The sequence below is a fragment of the Saccoglossus kowalevskii genome, chromosome 8 (assembly GCF_978046115.1).
Source record: "Saccoglossus kowalevskii chromosome 8, keSacKowa6.1, whole genome shotgun sequence".
Lineage (NCBI taxonomy): Eukaryota > Metazoa > Hemichordata > Enteropneusta > Harrimaniidae > Saccoglossus > Saccoglossus kowalevskii.
The window spans coordinates 6692862-6710869 of NC_140648.1; the positions used below are offsets into that span (position 1 = coordinate 6692862).

Below are 18008 nucleotides of genomic sequence, written 5' to 3' on the forward strand. Positions count from 1 at the left end.
TTAGTTTATTCTGTACAATCATGAAGCTAATGTCTCATGGTACAATGAAATAGCATTATTTTGTGTCCTAAGATTTCTTGAAAATAGCTATTTTTAGAACAATTCCACAATGTTAAAGAAAAATTGCATTTTTGACACTTTAAAAACAACAAAAAGTACTCCATCATTAACAATATATGATTTTTTCAGCCTATCTCACCAGGCTAGATTTTGAGATATTGCATAATATCTCTGTCATAGGAACTTGTGGTAAATGTGTTATAATAGTGTCAAAATGGCGAGTTTCCACTAAAATACAACCATCAATTTCTCAAAAAAAAAAAAGGCTGGTACCCCAGACCATTCGTCCCGGTGTTATCGCTATCGCCACACGTGTGGCGATAGCGATAACACCGGGACGAATGGTCTGGGGTAAAAGGCTGGTGACCCCAACTTTTTTTAGATCAATATTCTTGTATTGTCTTGGAGTATAGTTTATTGCAAAATGAATAAATTCTGTTTTTTAATTAATGAGGAGGCTTCTACCTTAAGCATATGTGTGAACTTGATAAATAAATGTACATCTCACTAGTAAGGAACTTAAATTTCTGAAGTATGGACTTCTGAGCATTGTTTTTTAATCAATTAATCTTTCAATTTACTTCAATAAACAGAAATGATACAAAACTACAGCATAAATTTTCATTACCTTCAATTTATCAAATGATTACATCATCCTCGATAATCTAATAAATTGTATTTACGACTAGATAATAATGTGATTAATATGGCGCAAATGTAATGTATAGCACAAAATACAAGAATGTCTCTGAAATCTTGTAAAAGAAAAAAAATGTACTGTAAGTAATGTAAAAAAAATGTAAGAAATAATATTGAATAAACATTGCCGAAAATAGTAGCAGTCATTGCTGAATATGAAACCAAAAAAACGCAAAGTCTAAATTTAACTGGCAGGATTTCTCAAACCAAAGCTTATATTTAATATAATATATAATCATTTGTAGGGATGTTTCACAGATTTCTTGGTGAAAATCCATTAAAGTTTCACTCCTTTTACATAATTTAGAGTTGAAAATTATCACTTTCATGTGACTAGTTCACTAAATGTTAGAAATAATCATGTATATAATGTTTCCTGGTGAAAGGTTTTTATTTAATAATTCTCAAGCATCTTGGGAAAATGAATGTTAAAGAACTGAAAAAATGTCTGAAAGTCTTTTAACTTGTCATGACACTCAAATTTCATACTGATACATTTGTCTGCATCATCAAGATCACAAGTAACACTGAAATCAAAGGCACACTCTTCTAGTCCTTGGTCAATTGAACTTTTTGTGATTTCTTCTGATATTACTTTTTCCAGTTCCATCCCTTCCAATTCACATTTTTGCTGTAAAAGTACCCTGCGAAATTTTCTTCTTTTAATCCACACAGGGTACTTTGTGGAACAAGACATTTTTGTGATTGTTTTCATGTCGCTCTTTTCTGACTTGTCACCATCACTGATACTACTTGATGTTCCAGGATTGTTATTTTTATCATCAAGATTGGTGCGTCTTTTCTTTTGAGGTGGACATACATCTATACCATCTCCAGCCCCATCTACCATATCAGTGAAATCCTCTTTGAATTTCTCAACAGATTTTAGATCTTCCTTCTCGCATTCAAACAAATACACATCTTTGAAAATCATTACTAAGAACTCGGTGACACGCTGAAACCATTCTAAGGAATCACTGCAACTTGACTGAAGTCGTTTCGGGCTTGTATGAAATGAGATCTTTGTGACATATTCTTTTTCAGTATCATCACTGCTTGTAGATTTCACCTTAGATTTATATGAAAGTAACAAGCCTAAACCTTGTGGAACTAATTTATTTGAATTAGTTATGTTCAACTTATCTTGACGATATAGATCTGTCACATAACTAAATTCCTCAGCAAGTTTATGTTCTAACTTATTACTGACATTCATAGCCGTGTTGTGGTTTAACTCAAAAGGATCACGAATACAAATAGAAGTCACCTTGATCTTCATTTCTTCTTTATTGATGCTGTCAATGGGTATCTTTTTGCCAGATCTTGGGCAAATCATACAATGTTCAAAGTCAAATGATGAGTAAAAGCTAAAGAATTCAGCCAACAGCTTCTCTGAAAATTTGCAAAAACAAACACATAAAACTTTGTGACATTTAAATAAATTTTGATTTGCATACTGTAAAATACTTTATTTTCACTTGGAATTGATTTTCAATGAAGGAATGATTCAGTGAAAATAAAATCCAGCGAATATACCTTTTTTCTTATGATTTACGCTCAACTCGTCGAAAATAAATTCCGCACAAAACACCAAAAAAAGTATTTTCAGCGAAAATTAATTCCAGTTAAAATAAAGTATTTTACAGTAATTAGTATAAAACATACGATACATATCAAGAGAAACTTCACAATAATGTAGTAATAATGCAGCACAAGCATTAACACTTTGAACACTAAAGATTATGTTGTGTTGAAAATGTTGCACATTGTTGAGTATTTTTCTGTAATTTGTTTGTGCGCAGTGTGTCCATGAACAGAATGCGGTGAAAAACAAATCGAATTGCTGCAATACGAGAATCTTACTTTGGTTATCAAAAATAGTCACATGGTGAAATGACAATAACTAATAATGCCAACTAAAAATATGCACATTCACCAGCCCGCTTAAACATCTTGCATAAAAGGCATAAATTTGCATATGATTCTTAAAGCACAGTTTAGTACAATCATGATTTCTCAGTCCATGGGATTAGTCCATGTGGTAAATGGTTGATTGATATTTGTGGCGTCATGGTCTGTATTATCTACTCATACATGTATGGAGTATAATACATCACATTCACATCAACATACTCTACAAACAAAAGATAATTTCATATCAACTTATAAGTTAGTTCACCTTATTAATGATAACTATCATAGTAAAAATGAAATTAATTTATCATTTCACATACCTGCTGTCTTGCTAGTTTTTTTGTAACATAATTTGTCAATGTGTCTTGTGAATGTACAATCCCAATTGTCAATAATAGTCACCTCACTGTCATCTGTAAAAACAACAGATGAGCACAGATATCAGAATCAGGTCAATTCTTACTAATTATAAGAATGTCAGAAGAATCAATTCCTTGCAAGTCCCACAAAGTCATCAATCAAACTTAATTTTGACTAATGGCATTACAGAACATCATGGCTGCTTTGAGATTATTACATAATAGAAATTAATGAGATTTTGTGTATAGGCTAGAATATTTTTTTGAAATACCACAAGACAAACATTAACCAGCTCTTTCACTGACACATTCATTTTGAGAAATGTATGTTTGTCTTGGATTTTTGTTCTAATTTTGCAATTCACCTGATTACAATATCTGGGATCCTCATCACATATCACATCAGATGCTTGCTTTAAGAAGCACCCACTACACAACAAAAGCATTCCCTTCACTTTTATAAATATTATAAATTTCAGAATTAATGAATGAATTTTATTGGCATATTGAATAACATTTTTTAATGCTGCTGTTGCACACACAATGCCCATTGATTGGTTATTTGGATTCAACAATTTATGAAGGGAATGCCTTTGTTTATGGTTACCTGTTACAGCTTTTAACTCTTCTACTGTAGGAATAAGTTTGAATTCTTCTTGTTGCAGGTAAAACATCACCATTAATGTGAGTGTATAGTTTGTAAGTCTGGGTCCAGCATTACTAGCATTTCCAGCCAATTCTTTATACTTAGCCCACTGTCTCAATGAGTACACAAGTGATTGGACACGTTCATCAATACTAGCATAAAGATGCAACAATTCTGTATTCTGCATTGCCAAGCTTTGAAAAAAAACATTGTAGTGAGTTATTTACTTAGCTCTTGTGTATGTGCATATTGAATGACTAGGATGTTCTAGCATATCATGTGGTAATGTAAATGTACAGTGTGTTCTATTGGTGTGATTTTTTAGATCACATCAAACTCACAATTGATTTATTATGTTAAATGTTTTAACTGGACTGTTACACTTTATGTACTTCTAATAAAAAAAATATGGTAACAAAGACATGAACTACACTTTGTATTATTATGCAAGAAATATGTTTGCACTAAAACTGCATGTGTATATAGATGATACGCATGTGAATAGTAATGTTAAAATACATGATATATAGAGTTTAAAGGTAGCAAGACACTATATCAAGATACCTTGAAATTAAGTAGGCAGAGTATGTGCTGGTAAATTTAAAAACCAAACCTAAAATGATCAAGACTACTCACCATCCCCGCCCCGCCTCACCCTTCATTATCAATCCTACCCATGATCGCCATCCCTACCCATGATCGCCATCCCTACCTGTCATCGTCGTCCCGACCCATCATTGTCATCAGTACCTGTCATCACCATTCCAAACCTAGTCATCTTCCACACCTTTTCACCACCCCATCCACACACCACCCCAACCTCACCCCATCTCTCATCTCCCTCCAGTCATCACATCTCATGTTTCAAACATACAAAATGTAACAAATTACCTGTTATTGACGGATATATCGCATGACAACCCAGACTCAGAATGGATAAACTTCACTACAGGACATCTGGCAGTTGTTATCGCTTGTACATGTTTACATCCAGGGGCACATTTCTTAATAATCTTGGCTATTAGATCCATAATTTCATCTGGCTCGGCATTATCAACATCAAATGCATCAGGATCAGCCAATGTAGTGGTACATTGCACCACTGGTTCACCAGTCTGTCTTTCACTCAGCACTGGTTCACCACTGGTACTTGGCTCAATCTGGACCGACTCTCTTAATTCCTGAGAAAGCAACATCTATAGATCAGTATCCCTAAATGTAAAGGCTTGGAAAACTAATTTATTGTACAATGCAAAATATAGTTATGACATGTCATTGTCAATGACACGTCCCCGTTCCGTTCCGTTCATATTTGAGTGACATATACATTCAAAGCAGATCATGACAGAAATGCACCTGCATATGTACAACACATTGTTCTAAATCTGAACAAAATCCATCCATGCATGACTGAGATCAGGTTCCGGAATTGTGAAAATATGTGATTTTGATGCATTTTCGGCCTTAAAATGGCCATCATTCAGCTATTGTTAAGCGGATCATGAAACAAATGCACATATCTATTTGTGACATGATGTACCATGTGTGTGTGAAGTTTGAACTTGATCAATCCAGACATGTCTTGGATACGGATCCAGAACTGAATTTATTAAAACAAAATGGCCGCCAGTCGGCCATTTCGAACTTGATCCGAAAAAAAAATGACGTGCATCAAGGTCCTATTATGTTTAATGTATGTACCAAATTTGAACAAAATCCTCCCATGCATAACTGAGATCCGGGTTCGGAATGGTGAAAATGTGTGATTTCAATGCATTTTCGACCTTAAAGAGGCTGCCATTTGGCTATCGTTAATGAAATCATGAAACAAATGCACATATTTGTGACATGATGTACCTTGTGTGTGTGAAGTTTGAACTCGATCAATCCAAGCATGTCTCAGATACGGATCCAGAACTGAATTCTTTAAAACAAAATGGCTGCCAGTCGACCATTTTGAACTTGATCCGGAAAAAAAAATAACGTGCATCAAGGTCCTATTATGTTTAATGTATGTACCACATTTGACTGAAATCCGTCCATGCATAACTGAGATCCGGGTCCGAAATGGTGAAAATGTGTGATTTTGATGCATTTTCGGCCTTAAAATGGCCGCTATTCGGCTATCGTTAATCGGATCATGAAAAAAATGCATGTGCATATGTCCCATATAATGTGTGATGTATGAGTGAAGTTTGAACTTAATCGGTCCATGCATGTTCGAGATACAGGTGATCACGGACGCACGCATGCATGCATGCATGCACGGACGCACGCACGCACACAGGGCAAAACATAAGTCCCCGTTTTCGGACTACGTCCGAACGGGGACTAAATATGCACAGCTTAGAATCTGTGGACACAAGTATGGTACTTGAGAATTTAAGTAAAAAAAAAAAATCAGACTTTTATTGAGTATCCATTGTCACAAGCAAGGACTATTCTCTAAAAGTCCCCAAAAAACAAGGATAACATGTTTAGTTGTAGCCTGCGAGAAATGTTTGTGTAATTTGTGCAGTTTTTCACAAGAGGGATTAAAATCTGGTGGCTACATACATTAGAAAATTTATTTTCTCAGATTTCTGACAAATTGCTCAAAAATCAATGATAATAAATCTCTCTTGTAATAATTGCATGTTATTTTGTCATCATGGTTTCAATATCACCTCAGTGCTATCATAAATTCCTAAGATAAAAAAAAAATTGGATTTAGTGTACACAGGGCTTTGACTTATTTTAACCATAGAGACATCAATAATTTACACAAGTATATATACTACTGATAGAGCAAATACAGAATTATTTAAATACACTTACTTTTTCATCAGAGAATTCCTTTGGAATCTTACAAAATATATATTTGTAATTACTTCCATGCAAGTCCAAGTGAAGATCAAGATCACATCCCTTGGAACCAAATCCATTTACGGATGATCCAAATGGGAAGACCAAACATTTAGGAAAGAATTCTTTGAATATTTCTTGCAGCAAGTCACATATTAAATATCGTAATTTTACGTCTTGGGATTGTAATCTTACATTTGACATTAAGTTAGCCATCTGATCGCTAATCTGAAAAAGTATTATATACGCAAGTTACATTCAATTCAACAGATATAATAGATTTCCCAGCAATTTTGAAGCATTGTAAAGGTGGGGGGGTGGGGGTGATAGACTCACACTGGATCATGAACAGAATGACAGTCAGAACAAATAGACACTGATAAATGGAAAACTTGCAATTAGATGTACAAACAAGAAAAAAAAACTAAAATAAAGACATATTACATAACGTCTTGAAATGCAGTTGGTTGTGAGATGAAATGTGGCAGGTGTAGGAGTGTCACAAAAATAATTTATGATTACGAGATGAGAACTGAGCAGACATAAATCACAATGATGATCAATGTGAACAGATATCAAATGTGTTGAGTGTGTGCGTACAAATAGTCATTTTCTACCCTAATTGAGTTTCCTTTGCTGTGAAATTTCTGCGACTTGTTGTGAAACCTGAGAACACTCATTCCCTGAACAAATCTTTGCTGAATTAATTCAATGCCACAAAAGTTATAAATACATCAGTCGATATTATAGTTTTTGTTTACTCACTTGTTTGTCGAAAAGAACATTTTCATAAATAATTAATCACATGATTTAATCTTAGTGATGTCATTTGAAACACGTGTACTTGTAAGCCAATCAACTTACAGATGATTCATTTCCAATCAAGTTAATCAAATCTTCAATTGATTTCTTCTCTTTGTCTTTCACTGATTTTCCCTTCTTTTGTGTACGTTTATATTGTACTTCCTTGTGCTGCCTTTCTTTTATAGTTATCTTGTGTCCTGCAATGGTATGTTCCGCTGAGAGTATCTTCTCAACACTGTCTTTACTCTCTAATTCAATTATGGCATATTTTCCCTGAGGTACATAAAAACCACCAAAGCAATTATAAATTTTATGTTGATTCAGGATGCAAAATACTTTTTTACAATGAGTAATTGCATTACATAGTACTGTGATGTTTGGCCAGTGCATGTCATAGATTTGCTACTAGAATTGCATTACATAGTCCTGTGATGTTTGGCCAGTGCATGTCAAAGATTTGCTACTAGAATTGCATTACATAGTCCTGTGATGTTTGGCCAGTGCATGTCAAAGATTTGCTACTAGAATTGCATTACATAGTCCTGTGATGTTTGGCCAGTGCATGTCAAAGATTTGCTACTAGAATTGCATTACATAGTCCTGTGATGTTTGGCCAGTGCATGTCAAAGATTTGCTACTAGAATTGCATTACATAGTCCTGTGATGTTTGGCCAGTGCATGTCAAAGATTTGCTACTAGAATTGCATTACATAGTCCTGTGATGTTTGGCCAGTGCATGTCAAAGATTTGCTACTAGAATTGCATTACATAGTCCTGTGATGTTTGGCCAGTGCATGTCAAAGATTTGCTACTAGAATTGCATTACATAGTCCTGTGATGTTTGGCCAGTGCATGTCAAAGATTTGCTACTAGAATTGCATTACATAGTCCTGTGATGTTTGGCCAGTGCATGTCAAAGATTTGCTACTAGAATTGCATTCATTGAAACAAAATAGCCACAAGTCAGCAATGACAAATTCTATCAAGTACTCGTGGAACATACTCAACACAGTTTATTCTGCCAGCCATATGCACTTTTACATTTACTTTTCAGATAAGAGTTAATAAGGAATTATAATATTTATCATGTGCTTTGTTAAACAATAAACTATTGTTTTTGTGAATACTCTGATGCATTGGTCCTCAGAATAGCATGAATTGACAGTTTCTAATCTTACAGAATTCAGTGTTTGATGCAATTTTCTGGGCAACGAAACCAAACAATGGTGAACCTGGAGTACACACAAATTGCTGCAACTCAATTAAAAAGCAAACTTAATTCAGAAATCTGCAAGTAGGAGAATGAATCTGTATTTAGTACATGTAGGTCACATCTCATCAGAAAACAAGCTTCCATAATCTCTGAATACTAAGAGTATTTGTCAGTGTCTGGCAATTTTACAAAATCAGTATTTGGATGTTTGAAAGTACATATTATGAAAAACAAGCCATGCAGGACACAGTCCCTGTTAGTTATCAAATCTAAGTTATATAGTTTTGTTTATAGTAATATAGTACGAGTACTTGTTCATATTGAGAAATATTGCTCTGGAACAGCATTAAATGAAACAAAATGGCCACAGGTCAGCCATTTTGAATCAGATCGTCAAAACTATACATTGGTATATCTATGATATAATGTATAATTCATATATAAAATCAGTCAAAGCATGTCAAAGATATGGCGCTAGAACAGCATTCATTAAACAAAATTAGGCGAGGCTTCTCGCTTCATGGTGGGTATGAACTATGTGTATAGGCGGGTTCGGAGAACCCTCGCCAATGCTGCTGTGGTGACAGGGTTCGCTGTGCCAGAGAAAGCTAGACTCAAGCCAATTTCAGGGGTGATAAGGTTGAAGTAGGACCGAAACAGTTCGCATGAGGGCGTAGGTTGACAGAAGCGAAACCTGGGAGCTTCCAGGAAGTGCTAGTGGAACAGACAATCTGCCCGCAAAAATGCCGAGACTGACTTATCGCCTATGCACAGAGGCCCCTGCGGTCGTTTGGGCTGGGTCAGCAAACAAGGCCTGACCCGCTACGACGGGGCCTAACCTGAAGAGATCCTGCTCAATAGATTGGGTGTCTCTTAGGTAGTAGTTGATGAAGACGTTCTGCGTTCTCCAGAAGCCTGCCCTCAGAATGTGTTTGAGGGGGGCACCTGACGCTAGCGCTAGTGAGTTAGCAATCGCACGGACCTCATGTTCTCGTACTTGGTGTCTCTGCGAGGTCTGTGTTGAGGAGGATAGTGTATTATAGACCTCCAGTACAGTCGCAGTAATCCAACTGGAGATGAAGTCGGGGAAGCCAGCTTATCCTGTTTGCCAGGGCCGTAACACAAAAACATCTGTCTGGAAAACCTGGTACGGTTCTCGTAGAAACTCAGCACTCGGACCAGGCAGAGAAGCAATTCCTCCTGATCCTCTGGGCCGACAATATTTGCCAGCCGGGGGATGATGATCGGTTGAGGATCGTGTCCTGGGATTTGGTTCTTGGCGAGAAACCCGATTCGTGTCTTTAGTACAACTTGATCGTCCATAAAAGCGGCACAACCGTCTGTGAATGACAGTGCGCCTAGCTCTGAGCGGCGCCTACCTGAGGCGAGGGCCAGTAGGAAGACTATTTTCCACGTCAAAAATTTGAGTGGTGCTGATTGGAGAGGCTCAAAGGGCGGTCTGCTTAGAGCAGATAACACAGCCGACGAGTCCCAGTTGGGCGGCCCCCTTGTATGGGGTCTTGGCGTCTGGAAAACAGTAAATAGTCTCCTAATAATAGGACAATCGGCTAGTCTTGTTCCCGTATGTTCTGAGTGGTGGGGGACAAGACCGACCTGTAGCCAACACTCGCTGCGTAGGACAAACTCACTTCGTCAAACAGGTAGACGAAGGAGCCTGCTACCTGGCCAATAGAGGGATGGTATGGATTAATCTCCCTTCCACTACACCAATCAGTGTATGCTTGCAGTCGCGTAATGTAGGCCGCGAAGGTATAATCCCTGTTCGCCCTGGCCAGGACGTTGGCAGCCCGCTCAGATAAGGCTTTCGTATGTGCGGGTCTACTGAGAGCCTCAATGCGTGCGAGTGATGCCTGCTGGGCGCGTTGGTAGTGCGCCGTCTGGTTGGAACGGCAGGTCCGGTAAGTCCAGAAGCACTGCTGGCGCTTCGACTAGCATTTCCAACAGAAGTGGAAACTAGGCCTTGCTTGACCAATTGGGTGCAACCCATAATAATATGGGGGTGTGCACCTGTCGAAGTTTTCTCCGGTGCCCTGTGAACTAGCGGGAATGGAGGAAAGGCATACACAACTAAGTGAGTCCATGGGGCTAGCAAAGTGACCCTGGCCCAGGCTCCTGGAGTCAGCAGAAGTGTTACGTACGTCGGGAGCTTGGCGTTCCGGGGTGCAGCAAAACGGTCCAACCTTGAACCGTCCCACGGCCGAAACAGCCTGGAGGCTACCCACTGGGTATCAGCCACTCCGAGTTCTGGAGACGGAGCCGCCCTGAAAGGGCGTCGCCAAACTGTTCCTCACCCCTGGAAGGAGGTGTGCGGTTAGCTCCACATTGTATTCCAGGCACCAAAGGAGGATTGCTATGGAAGGGTATAAGCGCTTGCCTCCTGGCTGACTCTGGCTAGCGGATGACGCCCTAGGGCGTTGTGTTTTCTGTGCTTGGGGTGCCCTCTGTTTGCCCATGGCAGGACCAACTAGCTAGCGGATTCAATCTGAACCCTCTGGTTCATTCCACTCCGAAGCTCCGAGACTGTACCCACCATTCTCTGAACAAAGAGGGTGGAGGATGGTCCAGTCTGCGTCACTGAGGTGGGGACGTACCCCGGCTCAGCTTGTTGGCGAAAACACATGCGTCTAAGGCCGCGTTTCGTAGCACGGTAGTGGCCCTGGCCAAGAGATCCAGGCGACACTAGGGGGTGTCGCATGTAGATGTGCAGTGGCCCATCAGTAAAAATGTCGCCTGGTCTAGGAGGCTGGTGCGTTCTGCCTCCAAGGTCTCCAGAGTGCTGGTCACGCATAATCATGCGCTCAAGCAACTCTGCCCTCAGGGCTGGATGGGTCGTCTTCAATTGGCAAAGACACCCATGGAACACGGCTATCCCTCTTTGCCCAGTTTGCCAAATTCGGGGTACCGGGGTCTGGGGAAGGAGCCTTGGAATCCGGTTGGGGGCGTTTTGGTCTCATCCCACGCTATGGGGTCTGATCTCGAAACCACACCGACCGGGTAGCGTTTGGTCCAGTGGGAAGTGTTGCCTAATGTTATCCTCACCCGGGGGCCTTAAGCATTACATCCTCAGCAGCTGACCAATGCTGCCCATCAACACTGTTTGCATGCTCTGCGCCCCACTCCACACTCAGGCGGACAGGGAGAGAGGTGCCGACGGGGTTGCTTTGGATCCCAACGCCGGTGATCCCATAAGCGTTGAAGCAAACATAGGTGGTCGCTTTAGAATCAAGGGTGGGGGTATATACATCGTATCACTGGGATCGATGATACTCCACCTCACCCCAAAAGCGTGGCTCACCGAGTCATACAGATGGAAGACTCTGAGGGACCGCCCAGAGTACCGGCTGTATCTGACGCGAGCGAACTGAGTCTCCTTTCACTTTAAATATGTGAGTGGGAGCGTGTTCGACTGTGTGTCTCATGACAGGGTCGGTTCCCTCTGGGGACACCCGTGGGTCGGTAAGAAAGGAGTCAAAACCCACAGTAGGGACACAATGATAAATTCGTTACTGTTGTACCGTTACCGTGTGACGAACCCTAGCTGGCTGAAAGTGGAGGGGGGGTGTCAACGTGTGCCCTGCCCTGAAATATCGGTACCTCCACCGTCGGGCCTCTTACTCGACATCCCGGTACATGAAGTACCGGTAGCCGAGCGAGAGGACTTTCCACTCATGCAAAACACGCAACTCACTTTAACAGATTTGTTTACTGGACGTGCGACCTTGCTGTGACGCGGTCAGTCTCAGCGATTTTGATGGCTCTGAAAGAAAATCTCAGGCCTCAGAACTGTAGTGGAAAAAAAACAAACACGCTTTCACGCAAAAATCCCAAAACCCGCACGTAGCTACGACAAAGTATCTCGGATGCGGGTTCTATGCTGGTAAACCACTGCATGGTCCACTCGAAACACGAGGAGACCGGAAAGAAAACTGCAGCGAGCCCTGGTGCTGTCATTACATCTATATACCGTACTCCACCACGTTAGCGCCCAGGGGCCTCAACTCAGAAAATCAAGATTTTTTAGGGGTGGGCGCTTACCCGAGCACCCCCCGAAAAAAAGTGCAAATGAAAAATTTGATTCATCAAGTGACAGATTATGTCTTTGAGGGAAATCAAATTACGAAATTAGTTGAGTCGTCATTGATTTTCCATTGAAGAAACAGAAATGATCACAAAAAATATGCACATTTTATTACAATATTAATTAATTACGTACCACCAGAATTTACAAAATTAAAAACATTTGAGTCTGTTGGAACACAGTCGAAGTCAAAATTGTCATATTATCTCCACTGACGAAGGTGTTGGATCGTACGCAAACTCTCGATGAAAATCACTTTCCGCCATGATGCATTTGCAGATTTCACCTGCAGCGGCGTCCTTTGACCTAATGGGTCAAGTTGGTTATTAACCAATCACAATGCTGTGTTGTACTGACGCAATTCTTTGGAAATTCCCGAAGACTTTCCGGTAACGCAATGCGGAAGTGAATTATCGATGTCGAAGTACGATCTGTTAGAATTGGTTTCAGCGAATAAACGACATAGTTTTTCCAAAAAACTAGTAACTAGCCATTTTTGAGAGGTAAACTGAATATGGCATGAAATATTTACCGCATTTTACTTGTATTAACAGGTCATTGTCGAAGCGTAGTTTACGCATGGTTACCGTGTTCTACGCATTCACAACATGTTCACAGCGGTCGATATCCACGCTGTATCATATAAAAATGATTACCAAGATTCGTTGCGCAAGACCAAGTTTTAAATTAGTTGCATTTTGAAGGGGTGGGCGCTTTGCCGAATGTGACCCTAAATATAAAAATTGTGCAAAAGTGGGGAATGGGCGCTTGCCCGGGCATGGGTGCTAACGCGGTTGAGTACGGTATTGCTAAATACATTGAAAATAAAAGACATGCATGAGGGAAACGAATTACAGTTGTAAAAGGTGCCGCCATGAAAACCAACTGGTTACGTAGTGGCGTCGGATTTTAACTTCTTTGATGTGAAAAATACTACACACAAAGAGGAAAACAACACAAGGGTAAAAACGACAAGGAAAACTTATCCTACCAGCTACCATGTCGGATGCCGAGCAGCGGCAACAACCCAAGCTATAAATCCGGACAGGAAAAAAAAAAGCAGGCGACCCAGCAGAGCTCGCTAGATTTCATCTTCACTCGAGGCGGAGAGAAATTAAGAGTGATGGATGGCTACCTGTGGCGCTGCCAGGTGGCCTCGGTCACGTGGGTTCGTGACGTAAGGGGTAAAAGAATCTTGAGGTCATGGGGCTTCCCCTGACCTGGATTCTATCTCTCCGTCACCGGCAGAATCGCTGATTAATGCCTACAGTTCAAAATAGTCATTTTGACTGACCGGAGTCTATGGTGGGTAATTGAACATAGTGAATTGGCTGCCAGTCAGTCATTTTTAATCTGATCTGAAAAACCTGCTGTTTACAGGATGAGACATAAATATCACAGTCCCTATTTTGGCCTTGGATATCATAAATAACTAGAAGGTTACATTTAAAAACACAAAATTTGTCTTGTCTTTGTAATAACTTTGAAAAAAATTGGCCAAGGCGACCAAGAAATGGTTAAACAAATAAAACCAACATTACAGTGAGCAATATTATATAATAGTGTGATCCTAATAAGACAACTTTAACATAATAAATAAACAAGCCATGCATGGCAGTCCCCGTTAGTTATCAAATTTAAGATATATAGTTTTGTTTATAGTAGTATAGCTGGAATATAACCATGTCAGGAATATGATTTTTTAACATTAAAATGATTGACAATTGTATCTGATCGTCAAGAAATACTGGAACAGCATTCAAAATCAGCCATTTTGAATACATGTATATATATATAACATGATGTATAACGAATATATATAATTTGAATATAATCAGTCAAAGCATGTAAGAGATATGGCTCTAGAAGCCCAATCATTAAAACAAAATGGCCGCCAGACAGCCATTTTGAATCCGATCTGAAAAATAAATGATGTGCATCAGGAACCTGTAATGTCTAACATATGTACCAAGTTTGCACGAAATCCATCGATAAATGCTTGATATTTGATGATTTTTTAGCACAAAAATGGCCACCATTTGGCCATTTTGAATAGGATCGTCAAACCAATATATCTGTGTATCTGTGACATGATGTATATTGAAAATTTAAAATTTGAACGTAATCAGTGAAAGCAAGTCAGAGATATGGCACGAGAACCACATTCATTAAAACAAAATGGCCGCCAGTCGGCCATTTTGAATCTTATCTGAAAAACAAAATTAATTGCATTAAGGTCCCATAATGTCTAATGTATATACCAAGTTTGAACAAAATCCATCTGTAAACAGCCGAGAAATGCTTGATTTTGATGATTTTTTAGCACAAAAATGGCCGCCATTCGGCCATCTTGAATCAGATCGTGAAACAAATTGACGCGCATATGTATACTATCATGTATGATGTATGTGTGAAGTTTGATTGTGATTGGTCCAGGCATTTCTAAGATACAGGTCCGGACGCACGCACAGACGCACGCTTGGACACACGGAGGTCAAAACATAAGTCCCTGTTTTCGCACTGCGTCCTAACGGCACTAATAAATAATACTTACTTTATCCTTGTCCATTATAACATTAGACACTGTACCATAATCAGAGAAATGATCAATTAAGGCCAGTTCTGAGGTACCCTTGGCAAATCCACATACATAGATACTTCTTTCAGCTTGTCGTTTTCTGTATTGAATCATGTCATTAAGTTTGTTGTGTTTCTTTCCTTTCAAATGATCATTGAGTACTTTATCTAATTAACAAAAAAAAATAAATGGTGCAATTCTTAATGTTATTGCATATAGACATAAAGTTGATACGTTCATTTTATGTTTCTTGATCATAACATAATTGCCCCTGCATTACAACTGATTTGGAAAAGCTGAAAATTGCTAGGTTAGTCAGTAATGCATGTGGTTAATGTGAGGAAACAGACTGTGTATGCAGCAAGACATTATGCACACCACTGTCTCAATGTGATCAATGAAAGTAGTCATAACTATACATAAGTATTACTAAGGAAGCCCTATATTGTGTAGTAAAATCAAAATCTCAAAAAAGAAGAAAAATCAAAGAACTGTGTGCTAAGAGTGTTTGAGACGCATTAAAAATTAATTAAAAATTGACAAATCAATATACAAATTAATATTCACACATTTTAACCCAAAACTAATCAAATCTGGGCATTAGTGGCATGCACACACCACTACTGATAATGATTTAAGGTAGAAGCCTACTCATAAATTAAAATACCCAGAATTTATTCATTTTGCAATAAACTGTACTTCAAGGCAATATAAGAATATTGACTTAAAAAAAAATTGGGGGGTCACCAGCCTTTTATTTGAGAAATTAATGGTTGTATTTTAGTGGAAGGTCACCATTTTGACACTACATTTGTATTTATAACACGTTTATTATGAAATATCTCAAAATCTAGCCTAGTGACAGAGGCTGAAAAAAAATCATATATTGTTAATGTTGGAGTACTTTTTGTTGTTCTGAATTATTTAAAAAATCTGGGTTTTAAAAAGTGTGTTCTATGGAATTGTTCTAAAAATAGCAATTTTCAAGAAATATTAGAACACATTTTTCAAAAAGCATAACTGTAACACACAAAATAATGCTATTTCATTGTACCATGGGACATTAGCTTCATTGTACATAATAAACTAACGAACATCGTCATGGTATTTATGACCAATTTTGTCAAAAATTATGACTATCGGTAGGCTTCTACTTTAACATGCGATATTGTCTATCCATTTAATGGCAATCTAAACATTGTTTGGTTTAAGAGAAGAGATCTACAAAAAGATATCATCTAAAAGACTAGGGTTTCTGTAACTGTAACAGTCATCAAAGAGATGCTGCAGGTATACAAATCATTCAGTTTGTCCAAACTGAACAATTGATAATAACTTTAGACATGCTTCAAACATAACTATTCCAGCTAAAATAAAGTATTTCACAGTAATATAGTCTTTTGTTGAATAGTTTATTTGGCTTAATTTGGCATAATTTGCCACTAATCATCAGCCTAGCTAGCAATGTACATAGAAAATATAATAGTAATAAGTTGCAGTATAAACATGGAATTACTTCTTCACTGAACATAGTGAACCCAGTCTGTAATTGAATTCTACTTAACTTTTATGTTGTTATAGCGACCAAACTTTTTGTAATGTTATTTTCTCCAGAAATATTTAAGTTTTATTTCTTATTTTCATAGTTTTATCATTTCTAGTCTTGTTATATTTTGTATGTCTTAGTTTTAGTTCTAGACATATTTTGTATGTCTTAGTTTTAGTCTACATTTTAAGATATTAAAAGTGTCCATAAAATAAATAAAGGCACTGTCTTAGTGATGGGATAAATGTTGGCAGAATGATTTTGTCTTGCATATTGTCTATTAGGAAAAGTTTACCAATATTTGTGTTAATATTGATATTATGCTTAACAAGAATGATTGTGTGTTTTCATTTTGTATGTTACAGTTTCCACAACAAGTGTAGTGCAAGTTTCTGCCCCAATAAGGAATGAATGGTGTAACTCGTCAGGCAAAATGTGTTTGGTGTTTCAAAAGCAGCAGTTTCAAAATAATAACTGTGTATACAGGAAAAGTCATTTAGAATATGGCTTGAAACTCTTTCGTTTCATGCGATATTCAAGATGACTGACCCCATATAGTAAATATCGTCAAACTAATCACATTTATTTGATTATCAATTGTGTGTCAGCATGTTAAACTAATACTAATACTGAACAAAATAAAATAATAATGCAACACTATTAATAATCAGCAACAAAAAAAATATAATTTTACTACGTTTGTGCAATAGGTTCACAAAATAATATACATTTTGACAATCACCAAGTGAAATCATATTTTTAGTGGCGCATTCACATTATTATTACTTTTCACGTTCTGCTCCCCAACTTTGGAACACCCTTCCATCTGACATGCGTCAAGTCAGTTAAAACATATTTATTCAACAAAGCCTACATCGTGGAATAATTCCCTTAGCGTCTTTGAACAGAGCATAGTTTTGGATTCAGGCACTTTATAAATGTTTATGATTGAATTGATTTTTTTTTTCTTCAGTATTAGTTTCAAATATCATTTTAGCAATGTTATGCAAAATACAAACGCCAGTTGAACGCGCATACTTACCCGTATTGAGGTAAACATGACAAATGTTACATACATAGCCATGACCTTGTTCAGTGTATACGTTTTCTTCCATTTCCATCATTCACACACTTGTTTTGTACATGTATTTTTACAAATGGCGGCAGAAAACACGTGATCACGGTCAAAGTTTAAAAGATCATGATAGTTTAATTTCATTTTATCATTGTTAGTAAAAAAGGGTTT

General features: G+C 38.1%; 1 protein-coding gene across 1 annotated transcript; it reads right to left on the bottom strand.

Annotated features, from left to right (window-relative positions):
* Positions 1-579: 579 nt before the first annotated feature.
* LOC100375897 (speckle targeted PIP5K1A-regulated poly(A) polymerase-like) lies at positions 580-17927 on the bottom strand. Its single transcript, XM_006825598.3, has 8 exons — positions 17805-17927; positions 15193-15383; positions 7387-7599; positions 6496-6750; positions 4570-4859; positions 3640-3872; positions 2994-3086; positions 580-2151 (listed from the first exon to the last, which is right to left on the bottom strand). The coding sequence occupies exons 1-8, from the start codon at positions 17884-17886 to the stop codon at positions 1154-1156; spliced, it is 2355 nt and encodes a 784-aa protein (XP_006825661.1). The 5' UTR covers positions 17887-17927; the 3' UTR covers positions 580-1153.
* Between the last annotated feature and the right edge of the window lie 81 nt (positions 17928-18008).